This window comes from Oncorhynchus tshawytscha, linkage group LG10 (genome assembly GCF_018296145.1).
Source record: "Oncorhynchus tshawytscha isolate Ot180627B linkage group LG10, Otsh_v2.0, whole genome shotgun sequence".
Taxonomy (NCBI): Eukaryota; Metazoa; Chordata; class Actinopteri; order Salmoniformes; family Salmonidae; genus Oncorhynchus; species Oncorhynchus tshawytscha.
In genome coordinates this window covers 65,442,955-65,468,326 of record NC_056438.1, presented here as the reverse complement: position 1 = coordinate 65,468,326, position 25,372 = coordinate 65,442,955, and the positions used below count along the sequence as shown (strand labels likewise).

The 25,372-nt window shown below is 42.4% G+C and overlaps 1 protein-coding gene across 4 annotated transcripts in view; it reads left to right on the top strand.

The window, feature by feature from the left end:
* LOC112260663 (epidermal growth factor receptor) overlaps positions 1–25,372 on the top strand; it is an 86,018-nt gene that overhangs the window by 39,755 nt on the left and 20,891 nt on the right. For 2 of the 4 annotated variants that reach the window (XM_024435943.1, XM_024435944.2), the window contains exons 2-7: positions 17,133–17,284; positions 18,984–19,170; positions 20,029–20,160; positions 20,434–20,502; positions 21,274–21,392; positions 22,940–23,081. In XM_024435943.1, the coding sequence (XP_024291711.1) occupies positions 17,133–17,284; positions 18,984–19,170; positions 20,029–20,160; positions 20,434–20,502; positions 21,274–21,392; positions 22,940–23,081 (801 nt within the window). Of the gene's footprint in view, positions 1–1,334; positions 2,750–17,132; positions 17,285–18,983; positions 19,171–20,028; positions 20,161–20,433; positions 20,503–21,273; positions 21,393–21,619; positions 21,831–22,939; positions 23,082–25,372 lie in introns of those variants that run through there. The other 2 variants (XM_042328850.1, XM_042328851.1) reach the window with 2 other exon arrangements.

Below are 25,372 nucleotides of genomic sequence, written 5' to 3'. Positions count from 1 at the left end.
GGAGTGGTGTAGATATACAATATCAGGAGCCCCTTGGTTAGGGTTGCGACTTACGAGCAACGTTGTGTGTGCTGTGTGCTGGAGTGCAGAGTGACTGGGTCTATTCCTGTGTGTTTGTAAGGAACTTACATCCAGCATTCCACCACAAGGTCACAGAATAAACACACGACTGACCCTTTTTGCTGCAGATATCTGGAGTGTCTCAGTTATGTTAGAGAACACTCTGTTAGCACAGAAACCCTCTCCAACTGGGATAAACATGAGCCTTTTGGCCTTTATTTGGTCTCTTTTCTTTCAGCTTCTAAAGGACCAGGCCACTAAGAAGACTCCATTTTCAAAGGCGTTTACTTTCAGCTCAAACTGTTAAGAGCTCTCCCGGTGAGAAGTCATGGAGTTGTGTTCTAACAGAGGACTCCATCTGCTCTCCAGATAGACGTGCGTCATTTAAAGTGAACACAGTTTGGAAGGATTATCGGTCATTCACAGCAATCACTGGTGTTTGCTTGTCTTGTGCTCCACAGCTGGGCTGGTGTTTTGTCCTCTGTGCAACCCTGAGGGATACAGGCAGATATCCCGCTCTCTCATTATAGTATGCAACACAGCTTCAGGCTCAGTGGCTCTTCAACATCTGGCTGGGTTGGTTAAATCACCTTCCTTTCTCTATAGCTCAGATCTAGAACATTCTCCTGGCCCCCTTGAGACAACAACCCAGGCAGCATCTGGGTTAGCGTAGTATTGTAGCTCATATCTCAGCATAGCTCTCTCTGACGGGACTGACCCCATGCAAAGATGACATTTCCTGAGAAAATTCAGAGGGTCCTGCTGTGTAGTTGCAGCCATCCATTGTGTGTGTGTGGGGGGTGGGGGGGTGGGGGGGTATGCACGCACGCACGCGTGTGGGAGTGCTTGCGTGTGTATGGAGGAGGGATATCCGCCCCCCTCCACTCCCCTTGTGGGCCCTTTTCTTCTGAGAGAAGTTGTTTTCTCAAAGGAATTGATGCTGCATGCATTTCTCACGTAGAGGAAAATGGCGTGTAGCTCTGGCCTCACAGTAAAAAGAACAGGAGGTTAGGAGGAGGGTTTCTCCAACTGTCTTTACTCATGCACAGTAGGCCTGCGTAGGGTACTTCTCAGAATGAATGTTTTAAATGATGATCCCACAACTGCATTGGTAACTGGCAAACCAAAGTATTATCTTTTAGAATCATATTGGGACTTATCTCTCACCCCCTCGTCAACATCAGCCAATCAGAAAGGAGGAGAGGAGGAAGTGTGTGCTCAATGCACAGGAAATATGGAGGAAGTGCTTTATTTTTTTCCTCCCTCTCTGATAGGGGGCCTTTGTGATTATGCTTCCATTGAATCTGGGGATCTGGATGGAAACCTGAGGCAGTGCACTGCACCCGCAAGGAGCCGATACTGCACCCGCAAGGAGCCGATACTGCACCCACAAGGAGCTGATACTGCACCCGCAAGGAGCTGATACTGCACCCGCAAGGAGCTGATACTGCACCCGCAAGGAGCTGATACTGCACCCGCAAGGAGCTGATACTGCACCCGCAAGGAGCTGATACTGCACCCGCAAGGAGCTGATACTGCACCCGAAAGGAGCTGATACTAAGGACATTAGTTTGGCAGTGATTTGTAATGAAGAGAGGAAGACGATGGTGGTTGGGTTATACAAAATGCCTTGCTGGGATTCTTTCTTCATGGAGGAATATAAACAAGAGTATCAATTCACATTGCCACTCCCCTTTAATGATGAGTAAAACTTAACTAATATAATTATCAGACTCTGGCTGCAGTGTAATTGAATTGCAGGTAGTAAATGAGGGGAAGGGAACAAGGTTGTTGGATCATTTCTATTGTCCCCAGTAGAATGGGCTTTCAATCATCATGACCTTTAATGAAGATAGGTTATAGATACATTAGTACAAATCAGTTGGCAGAATATGAATATTGTTTACAGTTTGCTTTGGTAAAATGAGAGCAATTATTGATACAAAATTAAACGTGGACAAATCCCTCACCCTGACAGGCATACAGAGGTTCCCTGCAAACACACTAGTAACTGCTTTTAATGACAATGTGATATATACGCTAACTTTTGGAGATGAAGTAGGGACCTCATTCAATTTCCTGCAGCTTAAAGATCTGATGCCTCCAGAAACAGAAACCTGTTCTCACACCCTTGAGTTCTAACACTTGTCCAGTGAGCAAACATCAAAAGCCACATTTCTGACTGCACATTGTAAGAAGCTCAGGTGACTAATTACCAGGTGTGTGTGTGTGTGTGTGTGTGTGTGTGTGTGTGTGTGTGTGTGTGTGTGTGTGTGTGTGCAGGCATGCACCCGCATTCATTGCAATACAGGGCGCTCCAGGGAATGTTCTGTACACCTGGGTCTATGAAACAGGGTGTTTACCTACCTCATTATATCTCTCTCTCTCACACACACACATACACACACACACACACACACACACGCAAACAAAAAGGTAGAGGTTGTGGAGACTTGCCAGAGCCGCCACACCCTGTATGCTTCTCCTTGGCTTCTGTACATACTTAGTGACACCACCACAGCTGGGAGAGAGGAAGTGAAGCAATCACTGAAGCGTTTTAACAATCTCACAAACTCTCCTCACGCGTCCCATTGACTTACTCATCAACCACTCCAGGGGCACCTTATGTAGAGTGACAGTACTGTCGTTCTTGATGACAGCAGGTGTGACTGAAGACATGGACTATCAGGTTTGACTTGTAGTTTCGTTGACATTTCCCTTCAGGTTTCTTTTAAGGTGAACCTCATTGCTACTTGTAGATTCTTGATAAGCTATTTTGTCAATCAGTTCTCATGAAGGATTGTAATGGAATAATATCTAACTAGGGCTGTGTCCAAGGGATTGTAATGGAATAAATTATCTAACTAGAGCTGTGTCTAAGGGATTTTAATGGAATAATATCTAACTAGGGCTGTGTCTAAGGGATTTTAGTGGAATAATATCTAACTAGGGCTGTGTCCAAGGGATTTTAATGGAATAATATCTAACTAGGGCTGTGTCTAAGGGATTTTAATGGAATAATATCTAACTAGGGCTGTGTCTAAGGGATTTTAGTGGAATAATATCTAACTAGGGCTGTGTCCAAGCGATTTTAGTGGAATAATATCTAACTAGGGCTGTGTCTAAGGGATTTTAATGGAATAATATCTAACTAGGGCTGTGTCTAAGGGATTTTAATGGAATAATATCTAACTAGGGCTGTGTCTAAGGGATTGTAATGGAATAATGGAGCAGCCAGATCTTTCAGTCTGCCAGGATCCGCCAGTCGGCCAGACTCTTCCAGATCCGCCAGTCGGCCGGACTCTTCCAGATCCGCCAGTCGGCCGGACTCTTCCAGATCCGCCAGTCGGCCGGACTCTTCCAGATCCGCCAGTCGGCCGGACTCTTCCAGATCCGCCAGTCGGCCGGGATCTGCCAGATCCGCCAGTCGGCCGGGATCTGCCAGATCTGCCAGTCGGCCGGGATCCGCCAGTCGGCCGGGATCCGCCAGTCGGCCGGGATCCGCCAGTCGGCCGGGATCTGCCAGTCAGCCAGGATCTGCTGAAACCACCAGCCAGCCAGGATCTGGTAGATCTATCTACCTGCCTGAGCTTTCTCTCACTCCCGAGCTTTCTCTCACTCCCGAGCCTTCTCTCACTCCCGAGCCTTCTCTCACTCCCGAGCTTCCCCTCAGTCCCGAGTTGCCTCAGTCCCGAGCTGTCCTTCAGTCCCGATCTGCTCCTCAGTCCAGTGGGTTTCGGGGTGAGGACTACTAGGCCATGGTCGGCGGCAAGGGTGGACTATCCAGGGACGCGAGGAGAGGGGACTAAGACATTGACTGAGTGGGTTCCACGTCCCGCGCCGGAGCCGCCACCATGGACAGACGCCCACCCGGACCCTCCCTATTGTTTTGAGGTGCGTTCGGGAGTCCGCACCTTAGGGGGGGTTCTGTCACGCCCTGGTCTAAGTATTTTGTGTTTTTCTTCATGTATTGGGTCAGGCCAGGGTGTGGCATGGGGTTTTTGTATTGTGGTGTGTTTTGTTTTGGTGTGTATGTATTGGGATTGTAGCTAGTGGGGCTATCTAGCAAAGTCTATGGCTGTCTGGAGTGGTTCTCAATCAGAGGCAGGTGTTTATCGTTGTCTCTGATTGGGAACCATATTTAGGCAGCCATATTCTTTGAGTTTGTCGTGGGTGATTGTCCTTAGTGTCGTTGTTCCTATCCCTTTATTTATTTACACAAGTATAGGCTGTTTCGGTTTTCGTTACGTTCTTTGTTTTGTAGTGTTTTGTGTTTATTCGTGTTTCACGTTGTTCATTAAACATGGATCGCAATCTACACGCTGCATTTTGGTCCGACTATCCTTCACACCTAGAAAACCGTAACAATAATATCTAACTAGGGCTGTGTCTAAGGGATTGTAATGGAATAATATCTAACTAGGGCTGTGTCCAAGGGATTTTAATGGAATAATATCTAACTAGGGCTGTGTCTAAGGGATTTGAATGCTTCTCAGATGCGTGTACAAAAAGCACTTGCACAAAACCAATTTTTCAATGAAGGATCTGTTATTCATTATAAATGGTTGGAACGCTGTTAAATATGAGTGTGTGCATGCCGGTTCGGTTTTGCTGTTATTCTAACCTCAGCAGCCAGGCCATTAAAAGGACTAAGGCTACGTCTGAAAGGGCATTATATTTCAGCTTTCCTACTTTTGACCAGAACCCTGTAGACCCTGGTCAAAGGAAGTGCTCTATATAGGGGATATGGTGCCATTTCAGACGCACCTTAGTTTTTGTTTCTCCTTGTCGTGGCACAGTGTCATATCAGGTCTTTTAGAGCACCGCTGAGCCCTGGGTCTGACTGCCATAAAACTGTTGATTTAAATTAAATACAGTGCAATGTTTACAATGGCTTACACACACACACACACACATATACTCATGCATACATATATAGATTACAGCCTCATTCTACAATTGTTTCAATAGCTTTTTTACCTCAATCTAAACACAATACCCCATCATGACAAGGCAAAACATTTACATAAGTATTCAGACCCTTTACTCAGTACTTTGTTGAAGTACCTTTGACAGCGATTACAGCCTCACGTCTTCTTGGGTATGACGCTACAAGCTTGGCACACCTGTATTTGGGGAGTTTCTCCCATTCTTCTCTGCAGATCCTCTCAAGCTCTGTCAGGTTGGATGGGGAGCGTCGCCACACAGCTATTTTCAGGTCTATCCAGAGATGTTTGATCGGGATCTCTCTGTACTTTGCTCCGCTAATATTTTCCTCGATCCTGACAAGTCTCCCAGTCCCTGCCACTGAAAAACATCCCCACAGCATGATGCTGCCACCACCATGCTTCACTGGATGGTGCCAGGTTTCCTCCAGATGTGACGCTTGGCATTCAGGCCGAAGAGTTCTATCTTAGTTTCATCAGACCAGAGAATCATGTTTCTTTGCCTTTTGGCAAACTCTAAGCGCCTTTTACTAAGGAGTGGTTTCCGTCTGGACACTTCACCATAAAGGCCCGATTGGTGGAGTGCTGCAGAGATGGTTGTCCTTCTGGAAGGTTCTCCACAGAGGAACTCTGGACCTCTGTCAGAGTGACCATTGGGTTCATGGTCACCTCCCTGACCAAGGCCCTTCTCCCCCGATTGCTCAGTTTGGCTGAGCAGCCAGCTCTAGGAAGAGTCTTGGTAGTTCCAAAATTCTGCAATTTAAGAATGATTGAGGCCACTGTGTTCTTGGGGACCTTCAATGGTGCATAAATGTTTTGTTACCCTTCCCCAGATCTGTGCCGCGACACCATCCTGTCTCGGAACTCTACGGACAATTCCTTCAACCTCATGGCTTGGTTTTTGCTCTGACATGCTCTGTCAACTGTGGGACCTTTTTATATAATCCAATCGAGAATCTGTGGAAAGAACTGAAAACTGCTGTTCACAAATGCTCTCCATCCAACCTCACTGAGCTCGAGCTGTTTTGCAAGGAGGAATGGGAAAAAAATTCAGTCCCTCGATGTGCAAAACTGATAGAGACATACCCCAAGTGACTTACAGCTGTAATCGCAGCAAAAGGTGGCGCTACAAAGTATTAACTTAAGGGGGCTGAATAATTTTGCACGCCCAATTTTTCAGTTTTTGATTTGTTAAAAAAGTTTGAAATATCCAATAAATGTCGTTCCACTTCATGATTGTGTCCCACTTGTTGTTGATTCTTCACAAAAAAATACAGTTTTATATCTTTATGTTTGAAGCCTGAAATGTGGCAAAAGGTCGCAAAGTTCAAGGGGGCCGAATACTTTTGCAAGGCACTGTATAGACATGTGTGCCTTTCCAAATCATGTCCAATCAATTGAATTTACCACAGGTGGACTCCAATCAAGTTGTAGAAACATCAAGGATGATCAATGGAAACAGGATGCACCTGAGCTCAACTTCAAGTCTCATAGCAAAGGGTCTCATTACTTATGTAAATAAGGTATCTGTTATTTATTTTTAATATGTTTGCTGAGGATTTTTATTTTTTTTAATCAATTTTAGAATAAGACTGTAACATAACAAAATGTGGAAAAAGTCAAGGGGTCTGAATACTTTTCCGAAGGCACTGTGTAATATTATACACACACACAACACACGCACAAGCAGATACAGTACAATGTTTAACATGGCTTATTGTGCAACTGCCTTGTGTAGTGTTTTCTTCAGACTGAATGTGCCACTTTACAGCCAACCAGGCCTCAGGTGTTTTTATTGTAAACAATAACTTTTGACCTTTGCTCATATTTCATTTGAATTCTTCAATAGATGATCTCTCACTGAAAGAAAGGTTACATTGATAAGTCACGGGGTCATGTTTTAGGCCTGATTGTAGCTGAATGCTTAGTCTGATATTGTAAATACTGCTTATGCCACGTGACTGGGATCAATATGTTATCTCTCCTTATGACGATATATGATGTCAAGATAATATGTTTATACAATTTCCTCTTACTGTGTATAGACAGGTTGTGATGACATCTTTTGTTTATTCCTTTTCAGCCTTTAAGTCAGTCTTAATTGAGTTAATTAAATTAATTAAATCTCACATCATGCCTCTCCTAATTATAAAAGAAGAGCTTGCTGCAGTAGCATTGTAAGTCGGCCTCTGTTGCTAGGCGTTAGGGTGTTTAGGTTCTGCCTCTGTTGCCACGGTGTCAGGGTGTTAATTAGTGTGCGTACCAAATTACAACCTATTCCCTTTATTTAGTGCACTACTTTTGACCAGCTTAGTGCACTATAAAGGGAATAGGGTGCATTTTGGGTGGCATCCTTAGCCAGGCCAGTGGCGTGGATGGTAAGGGTACATTTCAGGGTGTCCCTTCAGGGACATGTTAATGAGAACTAGAACTTAATGTCTTCACAGAAGAACACAGCTGTTCATGTCCTATACACTTTCTCTGATTGGGCCCATCTCTAGCCAAGATCTGTTTGTGCTGTCTTGCCAGCGCTTATGTTTTTGGTGAGACAATGACCAGATTAATTGGCAGGACAGCATAAACAGATCTGGGTCCAGGCTAACCCATCTCAACTGATCGACAGGGAGCAATCTACAGGGAGCAATAACAAACAAGTGAGGTGTACCATAAATAAGCAGACTTTGATTGTACTTTGACATTTGTGTTTCCAGTTTCATTATCAAGTTCAATGGCATCATACCCAGAATATTGTCAGTCTTAACAGTATAAAATCTACTTTCACTTATTTGTTTCATTTATTTCATCACTTATTTTGTTTTATTGTTAAATTAAAAAAACAAAGACCACCAAAAAAATGACATAAACATTTAATTGGAAAGAGGACAGGCGTTAAGAAAATAATCCTGATGATATGTTTATTTCTTCCATTCTTGGAAATGAAAATGTCAGTGTACGACAGCAAACTGTTGTGCTAGTAAGATGTGTTTTATGCTGAGGCTACTGCTTGAGTTGTGGAGCTGTTCTGGCTTTGCTGTCTAGACCAGGCATGTTTAGGAATGTACTGTATTCCTAGGAAAATTACAACAACAAGACCGACTGAAATAGGAAGAAAATAAATCCCCTCTTTGTCCCAAAGCTCATATTCTGACACCAGGGACAAAATCACCAGAATTTAAAGTGAGTCAGTGTCACTGTTGCTCAATAAAGACCATAGTTTTGGCAGAGCGATTTGTTAGGTATTTTATTAGAATCCCCATTGCAAAAGCAGCAGCTACTCTTCCTGGGGTCTACACAAAACATGAAACCTAATACAGAATGACATAATACAGAACATCAATAGACAAGAGCAGCTCAAGGACAGAACTACATACATTTTTTAAAGGCACACGTACACACAAACTATCTAGGTCAAATAGGGGAGAGGCGTTGTGCCGCGAGGTGTTGCTTTATTTTTTGAAACCAGGTTTGCTGTTTATTTCAGCAATATGAGATGGAAGGAAGTTCCATGCAATAAGGAATCTATATAATATTGTACGTTTTCTTGAATTTGTTTTGGATTTGGGGACTATGAAAAGACCCTGGTGGCATGTCTGGTGGGATAAGTGTGTGTGTCAACTATGCAAACAATTTGGGATTTTCAACACATTGTTTTTTATAAAAAGAAGTGATGCAGTCAGTTTCTCCTCAACTCTTAGCCAAGAGAGACTGGCATGTATAGTATTTATATCAGCCCTCTTAAGTCCCACTAAGCGCAAACCAGATAGGATGGCGTATCGCTGCAGAATGCTGTGGTAGCCATGCTGGTCAAGTGTGCCTTGAATTCTAAATAAATCATTGACAGTGTCACCAGCAAAGCACCCCCACACCATCACACCTCCTACTCCATGCTTCACAGTGGAAACCACACATGCGGAGATCATCCGTTCACCTACTCTGCGTCTCACAAAGACACGCCGGTTGGAAACAAAAATCTCTAATTTGGACTCATCAGACCAAAGGACAGATTTCCACCAGTCTAATGTCCATTGCTCGTGTTTCTTGGCCCAAGCAAGTCTCTTCTTCTTATTGCTGTCCTTTAGCAGAGGTTTCTTTGCAGCAATTCAACCATGAAGGCCTGATTTACGCAGTCTCCTCTGAACAGTTGGTGTTGAGATGTGTCTGAGATGTGCATTTATTTGGCCTGCAATTTCTGAGGCTGGTAACTCAAATGAATTCTGGGTCTTCCTTTCCTGTGGGGTTCTCATGAGAGCCAGTTTCATCATAGCGCTTAATGGGTTTTGCCAGTGGTGTAAAGTACTTAAATAAAAATACTTTAAAGTACTACTTTAGTAGTTTTTGGGGGGGTCTGTACTATTTATATTTTGACTACTTTTACTTCACTACATTCCTAAAGAAAACCTTTTACTCCATACATTTTCCCTGACACTCAAAAGTACTTGTTACATTTTGAATGCTTAGTAGGACAGAAAATGGTCTAATTGCCACACTTACAGTATCAAGAGAACATCCCTGGTCATCCCTACTGCCTCTGATCTGGCGGACTCACTAAACACAAATGCTTTGTTTTTAAATTATGTGTGTTGGAGTGTGACCCTGGCTATTCATTAATAAGGATTTTTTTTAAAATTCTTACTTTGACTTTTTATACTTAGTTGAAGTCGTAAGTTTACATTCACCTTAGCCAAATACATTTAAACTCAGTTTTTTACAATTCCTGACATTTAATCCTAGTTAAAATCCCCTGTCTTAGGTCAGTTAGGATCACCACATTATTTTAAGAATGTGAAATGTCAGAATAATGGTTGAGAGAATGATTTAATTTCAGCTTTTATTTATTTTATCACATTCCCAATGGGTCAGAAGATTACATACACTCAATTAGCATTTGGTAGCAATGCCTTTAAAATTGTTTAACTTGGGTCAAACGTTTCAGGTTGCCTTCCACAAGTTTCCCACAATAAGTTGGGTGAATTTTGGCCCATTCCTCCTGACAGAGCTGGTGTAACTGTCAGGTTTGTAGGCCTCCTTGCTCGCATATGCTTTTTCAGAAGCCATTTTTCTACAACTATGGAAGTATGCTTGGGGTCGTTGTCCATTTGGAAGACCCATTTGTGACCAAGCTTGAACTTCCTGACTGATGTCTTGAGATGTTGCTTCAAACAGTGCCACCCGTTTTGTCACCAAAGCCCCATACACTACCCACCATTGCGACCTGTACGCTGTCGATATTCCATGTGTAACTCTGTGTTGTATGTGTCGAATTGCTACGCTTTAGCTTAGCCAGGTCGCAGTTGGAAATGAGAACTTGTTCTCAACTAGCCTACCTGGTTAAATAAAGGTGAAATAAAAAAATATATATATCCACATACTTTTCCTCCTCATGATGCCAAACAGTTCTATTTTTGTTTCATCAGACCAGAGGACATTTCTCCAAAAAGTATGATTTTTGTCCCCATGTGCAGTTGCAAACCGTAGTCTGGCTATTTAATGGCGGTTTTGGAGCAGTGCCTTCTTCCTTGCTGAGCGGCCTTTCAGGTTAGGTTATAAAAGACTCGTTTTACTGTGGATATAGATATTTTTGTACCCGTTTCCTCCAACATCTTCACAAGGTCCTTTGCTGTTGTTCTGGGATTGATTTGCACTTTTCGCACCAAAGTACGTTCATCTTTAGGAGACCGAATGTGTCTCTTTCCTGAGCGGTATGACGGCTGCGTGGTCCATTGGTGTTTATACTTGCGTACTATTGTTTGCAGATGAACGTGGTACCTTCAGTCATTTGGAAATTGCTCCCAAGCATGAACCAGACTTGTGGAGGTCTACAACTTTTTTTCTCTGAGGTCTTTGCTAATTTCTTTTGATTTTCATACATATACACACACACATACAAAGCTGAAATAAATAATTCTCTACTATTATTCTGACATTTCACATTCTTAAAATTAAGTGGTGATCCTAACTGACCTAAGAAGGAAATGTTTACTAGGATGAAATGTCAGGAATTGTGAAAAACTGAGTTTCAATGTATTTGGCTAAGGTGTATGTAAAATTCTGACTTCAACTGTATATGTTTTGACCATGACAGTTTACTATCTAAGGTAACGCCAAGTAATTTAGTCTCCTCAACTTGTTCAACAGCCACACCATTCATTACCAGATTCAACTGAGGTATAGCAATTAAGGAGTGATTTGTACCAAATACAATGCTCTTAGTTTTAGAGATGTTCAGGACCAGTTTATTACTGGCCACCCGTTCGAAAAACAGACTGCAACTCTTTGTTAAGGGTTTCAGTGACTTCATTAACTGTGGTTGCTGTTGAGTATGTGGTTGTATCATCAGCATACATGGACACACATGCTTTGTTTAATGCCCGTGGCAGGTCATTGGTAAAAATAGAAAAGAGGAGAGGGCCTAGAGATCTGCCCTGCGGTACACCACACTTTACATTTTTGACATTAGAGACGCTTCCATTAAAGAAAACCCTTTGAGTTCTATTAGACAGATTGCCATATTGTGGATTCAGAGGTTGAAAGCCATAGCACTTAAGTATTTTCAACAACAGGTTATGGTCGATAATATCAAGGGCTGCACTGAAATCTAACAGTACAGCTCCCACAATCTTCTTATCAGTTTCTTTCAACCAATCATCAGTCATCTGTGTCAGTGCAGTACATGTTGAGTGCCCTTCTCTATAAGCATGCTGAAAGTATGTTGTTAATTTGTTTACAGAGAAATAGCAGTGCACAATTTTTTCCAACCATTTGCTAAGAGCTGGCATCAAGCTTATAGGTCTGCTGTTAGAAACAGTGAAGGCCGCTTTATCACTCTTGGGTAGCGGAATTACTTTGGCTTCCCTCCAGGCCTGAGGACAAAGACTTTCCTCTAGGCTCAGATTAAAAATATGACAGATAGGAGTGACTATAGAGTCAGCTACCATCCTCAGTTGCTTTCCTTCTAAGTTTCAATGCCAGGTTTGTCATTATGGATCGTTAACAAAAAAGAATCCACCTCTTCCACACTAACTTAACAAAATTCAAACTTGCACTGCTTTTCTTTCATATTTTTTTTTATGCATGAATATATTTGCTCGCTGTTTGTCATGGGCATTTCCTGCCTAAGTTTGCCCACTTTGCCAATGAAATAATAATTAAAATAATTGGCAACATCAAATGGTTTTGTGATGAAGAAGCCATCTGATTCGATGAAAGATGGAGTTGAATTTGTCTTTCTACCCATAATTTCATTTAAATCACTCAAGTTTTTTCCCCATCATTCTTTATATCATTGATCTTGGCTTCATAATAAAGTTTCTTCTTCTTTTTGTTGAGTTTAGTCACATAATTTCTCAATTTGCAGTAAGTAAGCCAGTCAGATGTGCAGCCAGACTTATTAGCCACTCTTTTTGCCCCATCTCCTTCAACCATAGTTTTTCAATTCCTCATCAATCCATGGCGCCTTAACAGTTCCAACAGTCGGTTTCTTAACAGGTGCATGTTTATCAATAATTGGGAAGAAGCAATTTCATAAATTCATCAAGTGCAGCGTCTGGATGCTCCTCTTTAATCACATCAGACCAACAAATATTTTTAACATTATCCACATAAGAGTCATAGCAAAATCTTTTGTATGATCTCTTATATACTATTTTAGGCCCAGATGTTGGAACTTTGGCTTTCCTGGATATAGCCACTATATTGTGATCACTGCATCCAATGGGCAAGGTTATAGCTTTAGAACAAAGTTTTACAGTATTAGTAAAAATGTGATCGATACATGTGGATGATCTTGTTCCTGTAGTGTTTGTAAACACCCTGGTAGTTTGATTAATAACCTGAACCAGATTACAGGCACTGGTTACAGTAAGAAGCGGAGAGCTTGATGAAAACCAGTCAATATTTAGTTCCCCGCGAAAGTAGACCTCTCTGTTTACATCACATACACTATCAAGCATTTCACACATATTATTTAGATACTGACTGTTAGCACTTGGTGGCCTATAGCAACACCCCAAAAGAAAAGGCTTTAGATGTGCCAGGTGAACCAGCAACCACAACACTTCAATAACACTTGACATAAGATCTTCTCTAAGCATTACAGGGATATGGCTCTGAATATATACAGCAACTCCTCCCCCATAAGCATTTCTGTCTCTTCTATAAATGTTATATCCTTGTATTTCTACTGATGTATCATCAAATTAATTATCTAAGTGAGTCTCAGACATGGCTAATATATGAATGTTATCTGATGTTAGCAAGTTATTGATTTCATGACCCTTATTTCTAAGGCTTCATACAGTGGGGAGAACAAGTATTTGATACACTGCCGATTTTGCAGGTTTTCCTACTTACAAAGCATGTAGAGGTCTGTACTTTTTATCATAGGTACACTTCAACTGTGAGAGACGGAATCTAAAACAAAAATCCAGAAAATCACATTGTATGAGTTTTAAGTAATTAATTTGCATTTTATTGCATGACATAAGTATTTGATCACCTACCAACCAGTTAGAATTCTGGCTCTCACAGACCTCTTAGTTTTTTATTTAAGAAGCCCTCCTGTTCTCCACTCATTACCTGTATTAACTGCACATGTTTGAACTCGTTACCTGTATAAAATACACCTGTCCACACACTCAATCAAACAGACTCCAACCTCTCCACAATGGCCAAGACCAGAGAGCTGTGTAAGGATATCAGAATTAAATTGTAGACCTGCACAAGGCTGGGATGGGCTACAGGACAATAGGCAAGCAGCTTGGTGAGAAGGCAACAACTGTTGGCGCAATTGTTAGAAAATGGAAGAAGTTCAATATGATGGTCAATCACCCTCAGTCTGGGGCTCCATGCAAGATCTCACCTCGTGGGGCATTAATGATCATGAGGAAGGTGAGGGATCAGCCCAGAACTACACGGCAGGACCAGGTCAATGACCTGACGAGAGCTGGGACCGATTTTGCAGGTTAGCAAATACTTGTTCTCCCCACTGTATATGCTGCTTTTAGTGAGTGTTGTTGTGTAATCTCAGCAACGCAGAACCAAATCTCCATGTTTCACCTGTCCCTGAGAGACTAGTTGTTGTGCAGAGGGTCCCTGGTTCGAGCCCAAAGTAAAGTAAATAGAATGTGTTCACACATTTAACTCTGCTTTATACGATCCCTTTGTGGTCTTTAGTGTGTGATGGATGGTGCTTGGGAAACCAGACGTCATGCGTCTATTCTGTTTTTATATTTTTAACTTAAACTTTATTTAACTGGACAAGTCAGTTAAGAACAAATTCTTATTTACAATGACGACCCACCGTAGAACAGTGACAAAGCATGTGACAAATAAAATGTCATGTTCCTGCCTTGTTCAGGAGCAGAAGGACAGCTTTTTACCTTGTCAGCTTGGGGATTCGATCCAGAAACCTTTCGGTTACTGTCCCGATGCTCTAACCACTAGGCTACCTGCCACCCCTGTTACCTAGTGACTTTACATAACTACCTCAGTTACCTCGTACCCCTGCACATCGACTCGGTATTGTTACTCCCTGTATATAGCCATGTTATTTTTACTCTTTAGTGTTATTCGTTTTTCACTGTGTATTTATTTGTGCCACAATTTCTATTTGAAAAACATCTTCTAAATATTTAATTCTGCATTGTTGGAAAAGGACCTCTAAGTAAGCATTTCACTGTTAGTCTACACCTGTTGTTTACGAAGCATGTGACAAATAAAATTTTATGTTCCCCTGGTTCACATTGTCAGTCACAACAACCTGTCAGACCAGCTCAAGGGACAGACAGACTGAACCTGTTTCCTCCAGATCGCCTCAGTCAGCTTCTACTACTCTGTAAAGGATCCTCTCGTCTTCCTCTGTATCTTCAATAGTGTCTCAATGCATTGGCTTAGTCAAACACGTTTTTGTAATCGTAGATTAGAGCAGGGGTTTTTCAAACTTTTCTTGCCCAGTGACGCCTGCTCAGGAAAACCTGGCACTCCCATCATATGTTAGCAAAAAATAATATTTATCACATCTCGTCTTATCAGGTGAATGATAATGGCAAGTAGAAGTAGTCAACATTTTAAAATTAATAGATTTTGTAGATAGATTTTAATTATTTTGAACTGCCAACAGTTCATTGGAAGAGGAAGTGTAAACTCTAACATACCTTTTAGCTTATAGGCTATCTTGGCAGTGTAGAGAAAATGTTGCTGTTGTAAAGCTTATAAAAAAATATATATTGTTCAATATCCTTTCTGCATGCTCTCTATCTGGTTTTGGTCATTTAAGTTGAGACTGAAACAGTTTTTCCATCCCGCCTATACAGAAAACAAACCCTGTAATTAGCTCCAATGACTGTAATTTCTTCCATATTAAAAGGTATAGTTCGAGATTTTGGCCATGAAGCCATTTATCTACTTCCCCAGAGTCAGATGAACCGGAACAGCTAGCATGCTAAATGTTCCTGTAAACTTCCAGTCATTGCACTGACGCTAGTTAGTTTTGGCTTTTGAAACTACCTCAAACTTCCTTCTTACTGGATGCAGAGACATGAAAATGGTACCCACGATACTATTCTGTTGCAGCTAGTGATATTCCTCAAATAATTGTTGTTCACATGAAAAGTAATTTAAAAAAAAAATAATAATAATAATAATAATTTGCGGACCAACTGCAGTACCCCAGTTTGAAAACCCCTGGATTAGAGCATTATAATCCTTTTATCGTAGGTGTTTGTTGGAGTAGCTCGCGGAAAGGCTTAATAGCTGTTGTTGCATACACACATGCATCAACAACACTTGGAGGATCCTGAGAAGTTTGTTGATTCGTGCCAAGAATGGGAGTTATCATGCAAAATGGCTCCGGCTTTCATTTCCAGGAATTCCTTAAATAATCCTTGTTATCTAACTGGAAAACCTGTCTAAACTTCAGAAGATGCAGATTTATGGATCAATTAACATTAATGCTGCCACTATTCTTCCTAGTGACAGGGAGATGAGTGGAATAGATAATAGACCCCATGAATAACGTGTGTGTGTGAATATTAACTCCAACATTTCTGCAGAGATGACATGGCACAGAGTCGCTAGGCTTTGTTTAACTAGCCTGAATAGCAGTGGAAAGAGTCTGAGCCAAGATAAATACGGCAGCCAGCTCAGAGCTCACTGCGACTCATGAGTAAGCACTAGCATTGTAGGGATCGAGTTCCCATTGTAGATTGAATCCAGATCAGCTATTTAATGCATGTGAATGAGCCAAATGATGACTGTGCACACTTACAAACAAATATACTAAACATGTGTGATACCTAAGAGAAGCCAAAGAGAAACAGAGTGGGAGTCCTTCGTTGTGTTGGGTATGCCAATATGAATTTGAGCAGAGACTGCATGATGATTAGCACTAGCCATGTATGTGGGATTGGTAGCTTAGATTTTTCCTGTCTACACTGAGTGTACAAAACATTAGGAACACTTTCCTAATATTGGGTTGCACCCCTTTTGCCCTCAGAACAGCCTCAGTTCGCCGGGGCATGGACTCTACAAGGTGTCAAACGTTCCACAGGGATGCTGGCCCATGTTGACTCTAATGCTTCCACAGTTTTCAAGTTGGCTGGATGTCCTTTGGGTGGTAGACCATTCTTGAAACACACGGAAAACTGTTGAGCGTGAAAAACCCAGCAGCGTTTCAGTTCTTGACACACTCAAACTGGTACACCTGACACCTACTACCATACCCTGTTCAAAGGCACTTAAATATTTTGTCTTTCCCATTTAGCCTCTGAATGGCACACATACACAATCCATGTCTCAATTGTCTCACGGCTTAAAAATCCTTCTTTAACCCGTCTTCTTCCCATCACTGATTTTAAGTGGATTTAACAAGTGACATCAATAAGGGATCATAGCTTTCACCTGGATTCACCTGGTCAGTCTGTCATGGAATTCCTAATGTTTTGTACACTCTGTGTAGATCAAGGCAGCAATATTTTGACAACGGGCATATTTGTTCTGGCCACCTCACCAACTTTTTCTTTTATATGAGTGGGCCTACTAACTCTAAATGTTCCTTGTGAAATTCAAGTTGACGCTCTGATGCTCTCGTCTACTTTCCTGGATCATCATCTCCTCACTCTTCATCCACAGTGTGCCAGGGCGTCACTAACCGGTTCAGCCTGCTTGGGTCAAAAGAGGACCACTACCTGAACATGGTCAAGACCTACAGCAACTGCACCGTGGTCCTGGAGAACCTGGAGGTCACATACATGGAGGACGACCATGATCTGTCTTTCCTCAGGGTAAGATGAAGGAATGCTAGCCTGGTACCAGATCTGTTTGTGCGGTCTTGTCAAGTCCTATTGACAATGACCATAAGAGATACCAGGCTACAGGTCAGGAACACATTTGTCTGGAGAAAGCAATACTGGATGATAAAAACATGTACATAACAGCTGCTTAAAACACCTTACAAGCTTGCTTTAACCTACAGACATTAGTGATGCACCGATATTTCATTTTTGGCTGATACCGATATCCGATATTTTCCTTGCCAATAAATAAATAAAACGAAACTGATAACCGATATTAAACATTTTTGCGGCCTTTTAAGCATTCTAGTACAGTTAAATAGTTAATACACACACACACACATGGACACAGCGGTCTAAGGCACTGCATCTCAGTGCAAGAGGCGTCACTGCAGTCCCTGGTTCGAATCCAGGCTGTATCACATTGGCCGTGACTGGGAGTCCCATAGGGCGGTACACACTTTGCCCAGCGTCGTCCGGGTTTGGCTGGAGTAGGTCGTCATTATAAATAACTTGCATAGTTAAAGGTTACACACACACACACTGACCAAAAAGTTATTTTGTTGCCATTTACGTACGTCCCCATTACCAGTAAAACATAATCAAAACCTATTTCTTTCACTTACTTGCTGTGCTGTTTCATTGTTCATTTGTTCGTTTCATTCTCAACCAGGATTTCATCATACATGTCAAGCAGTGAAGTTTCAGCTGTCTGTCCATGGCTTCTTTTCCTCAGTGTGCACTGTCACTGTGTCTGTTTCCATCTTGTCCAGCTGTGTATGTAACATTTCATGTAAACCCTGTTTCTTGTCTGCATCGAAGTAGCGGTCCTTGTACATAGCATCGAGCATGGTGGCGACACAGGAGAGAGGCTCAGATAGAGTGCCACCGAATCATTCGCTTGTTCACAAGCCTCAAGTACTTTTGTAAGTTTTAACCTCACGGTCTGTGTCGGCAGTTTTGTTGACAGGCGTTTCAATGCCATGACAGAGGGAAAAACGTCTGCTGCAGGTGCAGTTGATGAGCTTATTTCTCCAGTCAGTTGTTTGAATGGAGCTAGCTAATGTGTTCATGGTTCAAACATGTTGTCAAATGCCATTGAAATGTCAGCAGCTGTATGACAACCAGCACATTCATGAGCATGCAATACAGCTTTCCTCAGTAGGAAGTCCTCGTCAACCCACTGTGCTGTCAGACTCAGCATGCTCATGGGGCTGACATCGCTGGTCCAAATGTCAGTCGTGAAGCTAATAGCAGTGACACTATTACTGTGTAACTCCGGTAGGGCAACATCTGAAAAATAGCGCACTTGGCAGTGTGTACCGGTGCTCAACCAGTCGGCGAAAGCCAACATCACCGACGACAGAGAACGGCACTAATATCTTGCCACTAATGGACTTCGCCTTTAAGTTGTCTTGCTGAAATGTTGTTACTCTTTCAAATGACTGCTCGATCCACACAGCAGACATTGTGGGCTAGTTTAGGAATGCTGTGTAGCGCAACATTTTATGTGGCGTCATTACATTACATTACCTATGTTATTTAGGTATGCAGGATATATCTAGCTATGAGGATATAGACAGGCTGATGTGAAAACCAGCAGGACTGAAGCTGGACCCTGTAGGTGTGGAGTTGTTCACCACTGGCATAGCGTGTGAATTCCAGTTAAACCTTCCTTGTTTGCCTCCAGTCCATCCAGGAGGTGGGTGGCTACGTTCTGATCGCCCTCAACACAGCCAACAGGATTCCCCTGGACAACCTGCGCATCATCCGAGGCCACACTCTCTATGACAGTGGCTTTGCCCTGGCTGTGGTGCTGAACTATAACAAGTCCATGCGAGCAGGCACCACTGAGCTGCCTCTGACCAGCCTCACAGGTCAGTCTATAGGCCTGTCCCTGCTCTGTCCAGGCAGGTCTATACCCAGCCTCATAATGACTAGTCACTGTGGGAATTCTCACATACTAGGGCCAAACCAGGGAAACTCTAAGCCCTAGTTATAAGCTATAAAATAGGGTTGAGGATTAGGGTTAACCTGGGATGTGGACACAAAGCTATGGTTAGGGTTGAACCAGGATATGGATATGAAGCTGGGGTTAGGGTTGAACCAGGATATGGATATGAAGCTGGGGTTAGGGTTGAACCAGGATATGGATATGAAGCTGGGGTTAGGGTTGAACCAGGATATGGATATGAAGCTGGGGTTAGGGTTGAACCAGGATATGGATATGAAGCTGGGGTTAGGGTTGAACCAGGATATGGATATGAAGCTGGGGTTAGGGTTGAACCAGGATATGGATATGAAGCTGGGGTTAGGGTTGAACGAGGATACGGACATGAAGCTAGAGTTAGGATTGAACCAGGATATGGATATGAAGCTGGGGTTAGGGTTGAACCAGGATATGGATGAAGCTGGGGTTAGGGTTGAACCAGGATATGAAGCTGGGGTTAGGGTTGAACCAGGATATGGATATGAAGCTGGGGTTAGGGTTGAACCAGGATATGGATATGAAGCTAGGATTAGGGTTGAACCAGGATGTGGACATGAGGGTTGAACCAGGATGTGGACATGAAGCTGAGGTTAGGCTTGAGGTTAGGGTTGAAGTTAGGCTTGCATCAGAATCTGAAGATTCAGTAGTTTGTTGTATTTCATCTACACAGCTTTATTACAATGATTAATTCACACCAATATTTAGCTTCCACCTGAAAATAAACAAGTCTCTCTCCAATTTCTAGAGATCCTGAAAGGAGGAGTGAAGTTCTCAGACAACCAGCTGTGTAACGTGGAGACCATCCAGTGGTTGGACATTGTAAACAGTAACAGCAAACCCAACATGCAGTTACCTGAACCCAGCAACAATCGGCTCTGTAAGAAGCTCCTGTTAGAACACAAACATTGCGTCACATAAATGTACCTACCATAATCCCATTCAAGGTTTTGTGTTTTTATACACCCTTGAGGCTAGACTGGTTCATGTTGTAAGATATTAACAGGAAGCTGCTTCAACAAGTTTGGCCAACAGTTTCGTAATGTTTCACTTTCAACTGTCAAATATTCCAACTTTATTTGATTAAACATTAAAGTAATGGTTTGGAAGTTAAGCTTTTGCTAAACTTTTATTTGTGTCTATGTTTTTGTAGGTAAAAGATGTGATCCTGGATGCTTCAATGGTTCCTGTTGGGCGCCCGGCCCAGAACACTGCCAGACGTGTAAGTCTTTCAAGTTTAAACCATACACAACTGCAAGGTGCTACAGAGGGTAGTGCATACGGCCCATTACATCACTGGGGCTGAGCTCCCTGCCATCCAGGACCTCTATACCAGGCGGTGTCAGAGGAAGGCCAGAAACATTTTCAAAGACTCCAGCCACTCAAGTCATAGACTGTTCTCTCAGCTACCGCACGGCAAGCAGTACCGATGCACGAACTAAGGAACCAACAGCTGCTAACCCCAAAATAGTTTAGTTAAATAATTAACTAAATACCTACCCAGACTATTTTACATTTGAGTTGTTTTGCAGGCGCTCTTATCCAGAGTGACTTACAGGAGCAATTAGGGTTAAATGCCTTGCTCAAGGGCACATTGACAGACGTTTTACCTAGTTGGCTCGGGGATTCAAACCAGAAATCTTTTGATCAATAACAAATGCTTCTGCTACTGTTTATTATCTATCCTGTTGCCTAGTTACTTAATTCCTAGTTACTGTATATGTACATATTTATCTCAATTACCTCTTACTCCGGCACATTGACTCGGGACTGGTACCTCGTGTTTGTAGCAAAGTTATCATTTTTCATTGTGTATTTATTATTATTTTTACAGAATTATTATGTGTTTTACTTTTCTATTATTTTTCTATTTTCTTTCTCTTTGCATTGTTTGGAAGGGCCGTAACTCAGCATTTCACTGTTAGTCTACACCTGTTGTTTACCAAGCATGTGACAAATCAAATTTGATTTGGAATTTCTAATCCCTTTATAGTGACGAAGCTGAACTGTGCCCAGCAGTGCTCTAAGAGGTGTAAGGGTCCGTCCCCCATCGACTGCTGCAACGAACACTGTGCTGCAGGCTGCACTGGACCCAGACCTACAGACTGTCTGGTGAGAGACCCTAACCATAACCCACCTTCACACTGTACTGGACTAAGACTGTCTGGTGAGAGATCCTAACCATAACCCACCTTCACACTGTACTGGACTCAGACCTACAGACTGTCTGGTGAGAGACCCTAACCATAACCCACCTTCACACTGTACTGGACTAAGACTGTCTGGTGAGAGACCCTAACCATAACCCACCTTCACACTGTACTGGACTAAGACTGTCTGGTGAGAGATCCTAACCATAACCCACCTTCACACTGTACTGGACTCAGACCTACAGACTGTCTGGTGAGAGACCCTAACCATAACCCATCTTCACACTGTACTGGACCCAGAACCCACCTTCACACTGTACTGGACCCAGACTGTCTGGTGAGAGATCCTAACCATAACCCACCTTCACACTGTACTGGACTCAGACCTACAGACTGTCTGGTGAGAGACCCTAACCATAACCCACCTTCACACTGTACTGGACCCAGACTGTCTGGTGAGAGACCCTAACCATAACCCACCTTCACACTGTACTGGACCCAGACTGTCTGGTGAGAGACCCTAACCATAACCCACCTTCACACTGTACTGGACCCAGACTGTCTGGTGAGAGACTGGCAGAAACACCAACTTCACACACTGTACTGGACCCAGACTGTCTGGTGAGAGACTGACAGAAACACCAACTTCACACACTGTACTGGGGTCAGGATTATTACCTCACCATGTCATGTGATTTTACCAGGAAGAGAGAGACTGAAGCCACCTTCACATATTACTGGGGTCAGAGGTTATAGGGAGAGAGGCCATGAGTGGCTCCATAAGGGAGGACACTTGCATCTCTCACAAGCTATTATGTATTATTTCAAGCTATTTCTTAACCCAATAACAGTGTCGTCACTCAAGAGTCAAGGGTTTGAGGAAACAGACCCACATTGCATTTCACACATAATTATTTCTCTCTTATGAGGCTCCCTTGTGACTTACTGGCTCACGACCAACCATACACCGGGTGAGTGTTTTCTATCCACTTTATGATTGAAACCAAATTGTGTTGCAAATTGTGTTGCTCTTGCATCCAGTGACCACTGGTTAAACGCTGCTTTTTGACAGTGCCATGAGAATCAGGCTGGGTTCAGGCTGGTGTTATCATCTGAGTATATATTGCTCTGTTATATGGTCCTCGTGCTCTCTGGGTTGGCTGGGTTGAATTGATGATTAGGCAGTACTTGACTTGGGTAGGAGCTCACAGGAGCTGAGTACCGGCACCTCAAATGTTCTACTGTTTGAGCTCCTTTTCCTCTTCGTAGAATATTAGCTCAAAAGTATTGCGGAGTTCCTGCACCTAAATATAAACAGTACCGGCACCCAAAATGAGTACCCAAACTTATTGTCCAAGTCAAGCACTGTGATTAGGCCATTTAAAACATTTTGCAATGGAAAGTGAAAACAAGCATTTCCTATTGGACAAGTTCAGGTTGTCCCTCCCGGTGTCAGTCTGTTTTCTTCCGTTTGGTGCCTAATAAACACAACCCTCTTTGATGTCGTAGGCCTGCCGTGACTTTCAGGATGATGGGATGTGTAAAGACTCGTGTCCCCGCCTCCTGCTCTACGACCGCAACCTTCACCAATTGGTCAACAACCCAGACGGGAAGTACAACTTTGGGGCCACCTGCGTCAAGACTTGTCCTCGTAAGAAAACCCCCATGGCCCTCCGTGTCCCCTCCATGTCCCCCCATTACCTCCTCCGAGGCCGCAGTATAGGATAAATGATATAAGGATAGTTTAGAACATGGCTGCCCCATCCTGGTACTGGAGGGCCGAAACACTTCTGGTTTTCATCCTCTCCTAATCACGGACTAATTCAGACCTGGGACCAGGGGAGAACGACTCCCCCGTCTCATTGAAGCCACAGAAGTTCAAAGCTGACTGTGGTACAGCAGGCATTGTTAGCAGAAAACAGGATCCACATTATAGTGAATGGAAAATTGGCAATCTTCATGTAAATAAATAAAATATTAGAAGACAATCATGGTACCAATAACTTCTTCTAATACACCAGATGTGTCTCCTTGAGCTTTACAATTACACACAAAATAAGTTATACGGATCATCATTTAGTTACTAATGGCAGCCTGCAGTACCCGGTATGTCTTCAACTTGAGTTACTCAATTAGTGCAATTAACTACCAGGTAGAAACGAAAACCAGACGTGTTTTGGCCCTCCAGGACTGGGAAGCCCTGGTTTATAAACTGTACACAGAGGGGGCTTCAACCAGGTCTACAGACAACACATACAGTACCAGTCAAAAGTTTGGACACAAGGGTTTTTCTTTCTTTTTTTACTATTTTCTACATTATAGAATAATAGTGATGACATCAAAACTATGAAATAACACATTTGGAATCATGTAGTAACCAAAACAGTGTTAAACAAATCCAAATATATTTTATATTTGCGATTCTTCAAAGTATCTACCCTTTGCCTTGATGACAGCTTTGCACACTCATGGCATTCTCTCAACCAGCTTCATGAATCCATTTCAGACAACAGGTGGGCCTTATTTAAACCTTTGTGGAATTTCTGTCCTTCTTAATGCATTTGAGCCAATCAGTTATGTTGTGACAAGGTATGGGTGGTATACAGAAGATAGCCCTATTTGGTACAAGTCCTTATTATGGCAAGAACAGCTCAAATAAGCAAAGAAAAATGACAGTCCATCATTATTTTAAGAAATGAAGGTCAGTCAATCTGGAACATTTCTAGAACTTTGAACGTTTCTTCAAGTGCAGTTGAAGAAAAAAACAGTGGTGGAAAAAGTACTCAAATCTCATACTTGAGTACATGTAAAGATATCTGCATAGAAAATGACTCAAGTGAAAGTCACCCAGTAAAATACTACTTGAGTAAAAGTCTAAAAGTATTTGGTTTTAAATATACTTCAGTATCAAAAGTAAATGTAGTTGCTAAAATATACTTACAGTTGAAGTCGGTAGTTTACATACACTTAGGTTGGAGTCATTAAAACTTGTTTTTCAACCACTCCACAAATTTCTTGCTAACAAACTAAAGTTTTGGCAAGTCAGTTAGGACATCTACTTTGTGCATGACACAAGTAATTTTTCCAACAATTGTTTACAGACAGATTATTTCACGTATCATTCACTGTATCACAATTCCAGTGGGTCTGAAGTTTACATGCACTAAGCTGACTGCCTTTAAACAGCTTGGAAAATTACAGAAATGATGTCATGGCTTTAGCAGCTTCTGATAGGCTAATTGACATCATTTGTGTCAATTGGAGGTGTACCTGTGGATGTATTTCATCATGGGAAAATCAAAAGAAATTAGCAAAGACCTCAGCGAAAAAAAGTTGTAGACCTCTACAAGTCTGGTTCATCATTGGGAGCAATTTCCAAATGCCTGAAGGTACCACGTTCATCTGTACAAACAATAGTACGCAAGTATAAACACCATGGGACCACGCAGCCGTCATACCGCTCAGGAAGGAGAAGTGGTCTGTCTCCTAGTGATGAACATACTTTGGTGCGAAAAGTGCAAATCAATCTCAGAACAACAGCAAAGGACCTTGTGAAGATGCTGGAGGAAACAGGTACAAAAGTATCTATATCCACAGTAAAAAGAGTCCTATATCGACATAACCTGAAAGGACGCTCAGCAAGGAAGAAGCCACTTCTCCAAAACCGCCATAAAAAAGCCAGACTACGGTTTGCAACTGCAAATGGGGACAAAGATCGTACTTTTAGTCTGATGAAACAAAAATAGGACTGTTTGGCATCATGAGGAAGGAAAATTATGTGGATATATTGAAGCAACATCTCAAGACATCAGTTAAAGCTTGGTCGCAAATGGGTCTTCCAAATGGACAATGACCCCAAGCATACTTCCATAGTTGTAGAAAAATGGCTTCTGAAAAAGCATGTGCGAGCAAGGAGGCCTACACACCTGACAGTTACACCAG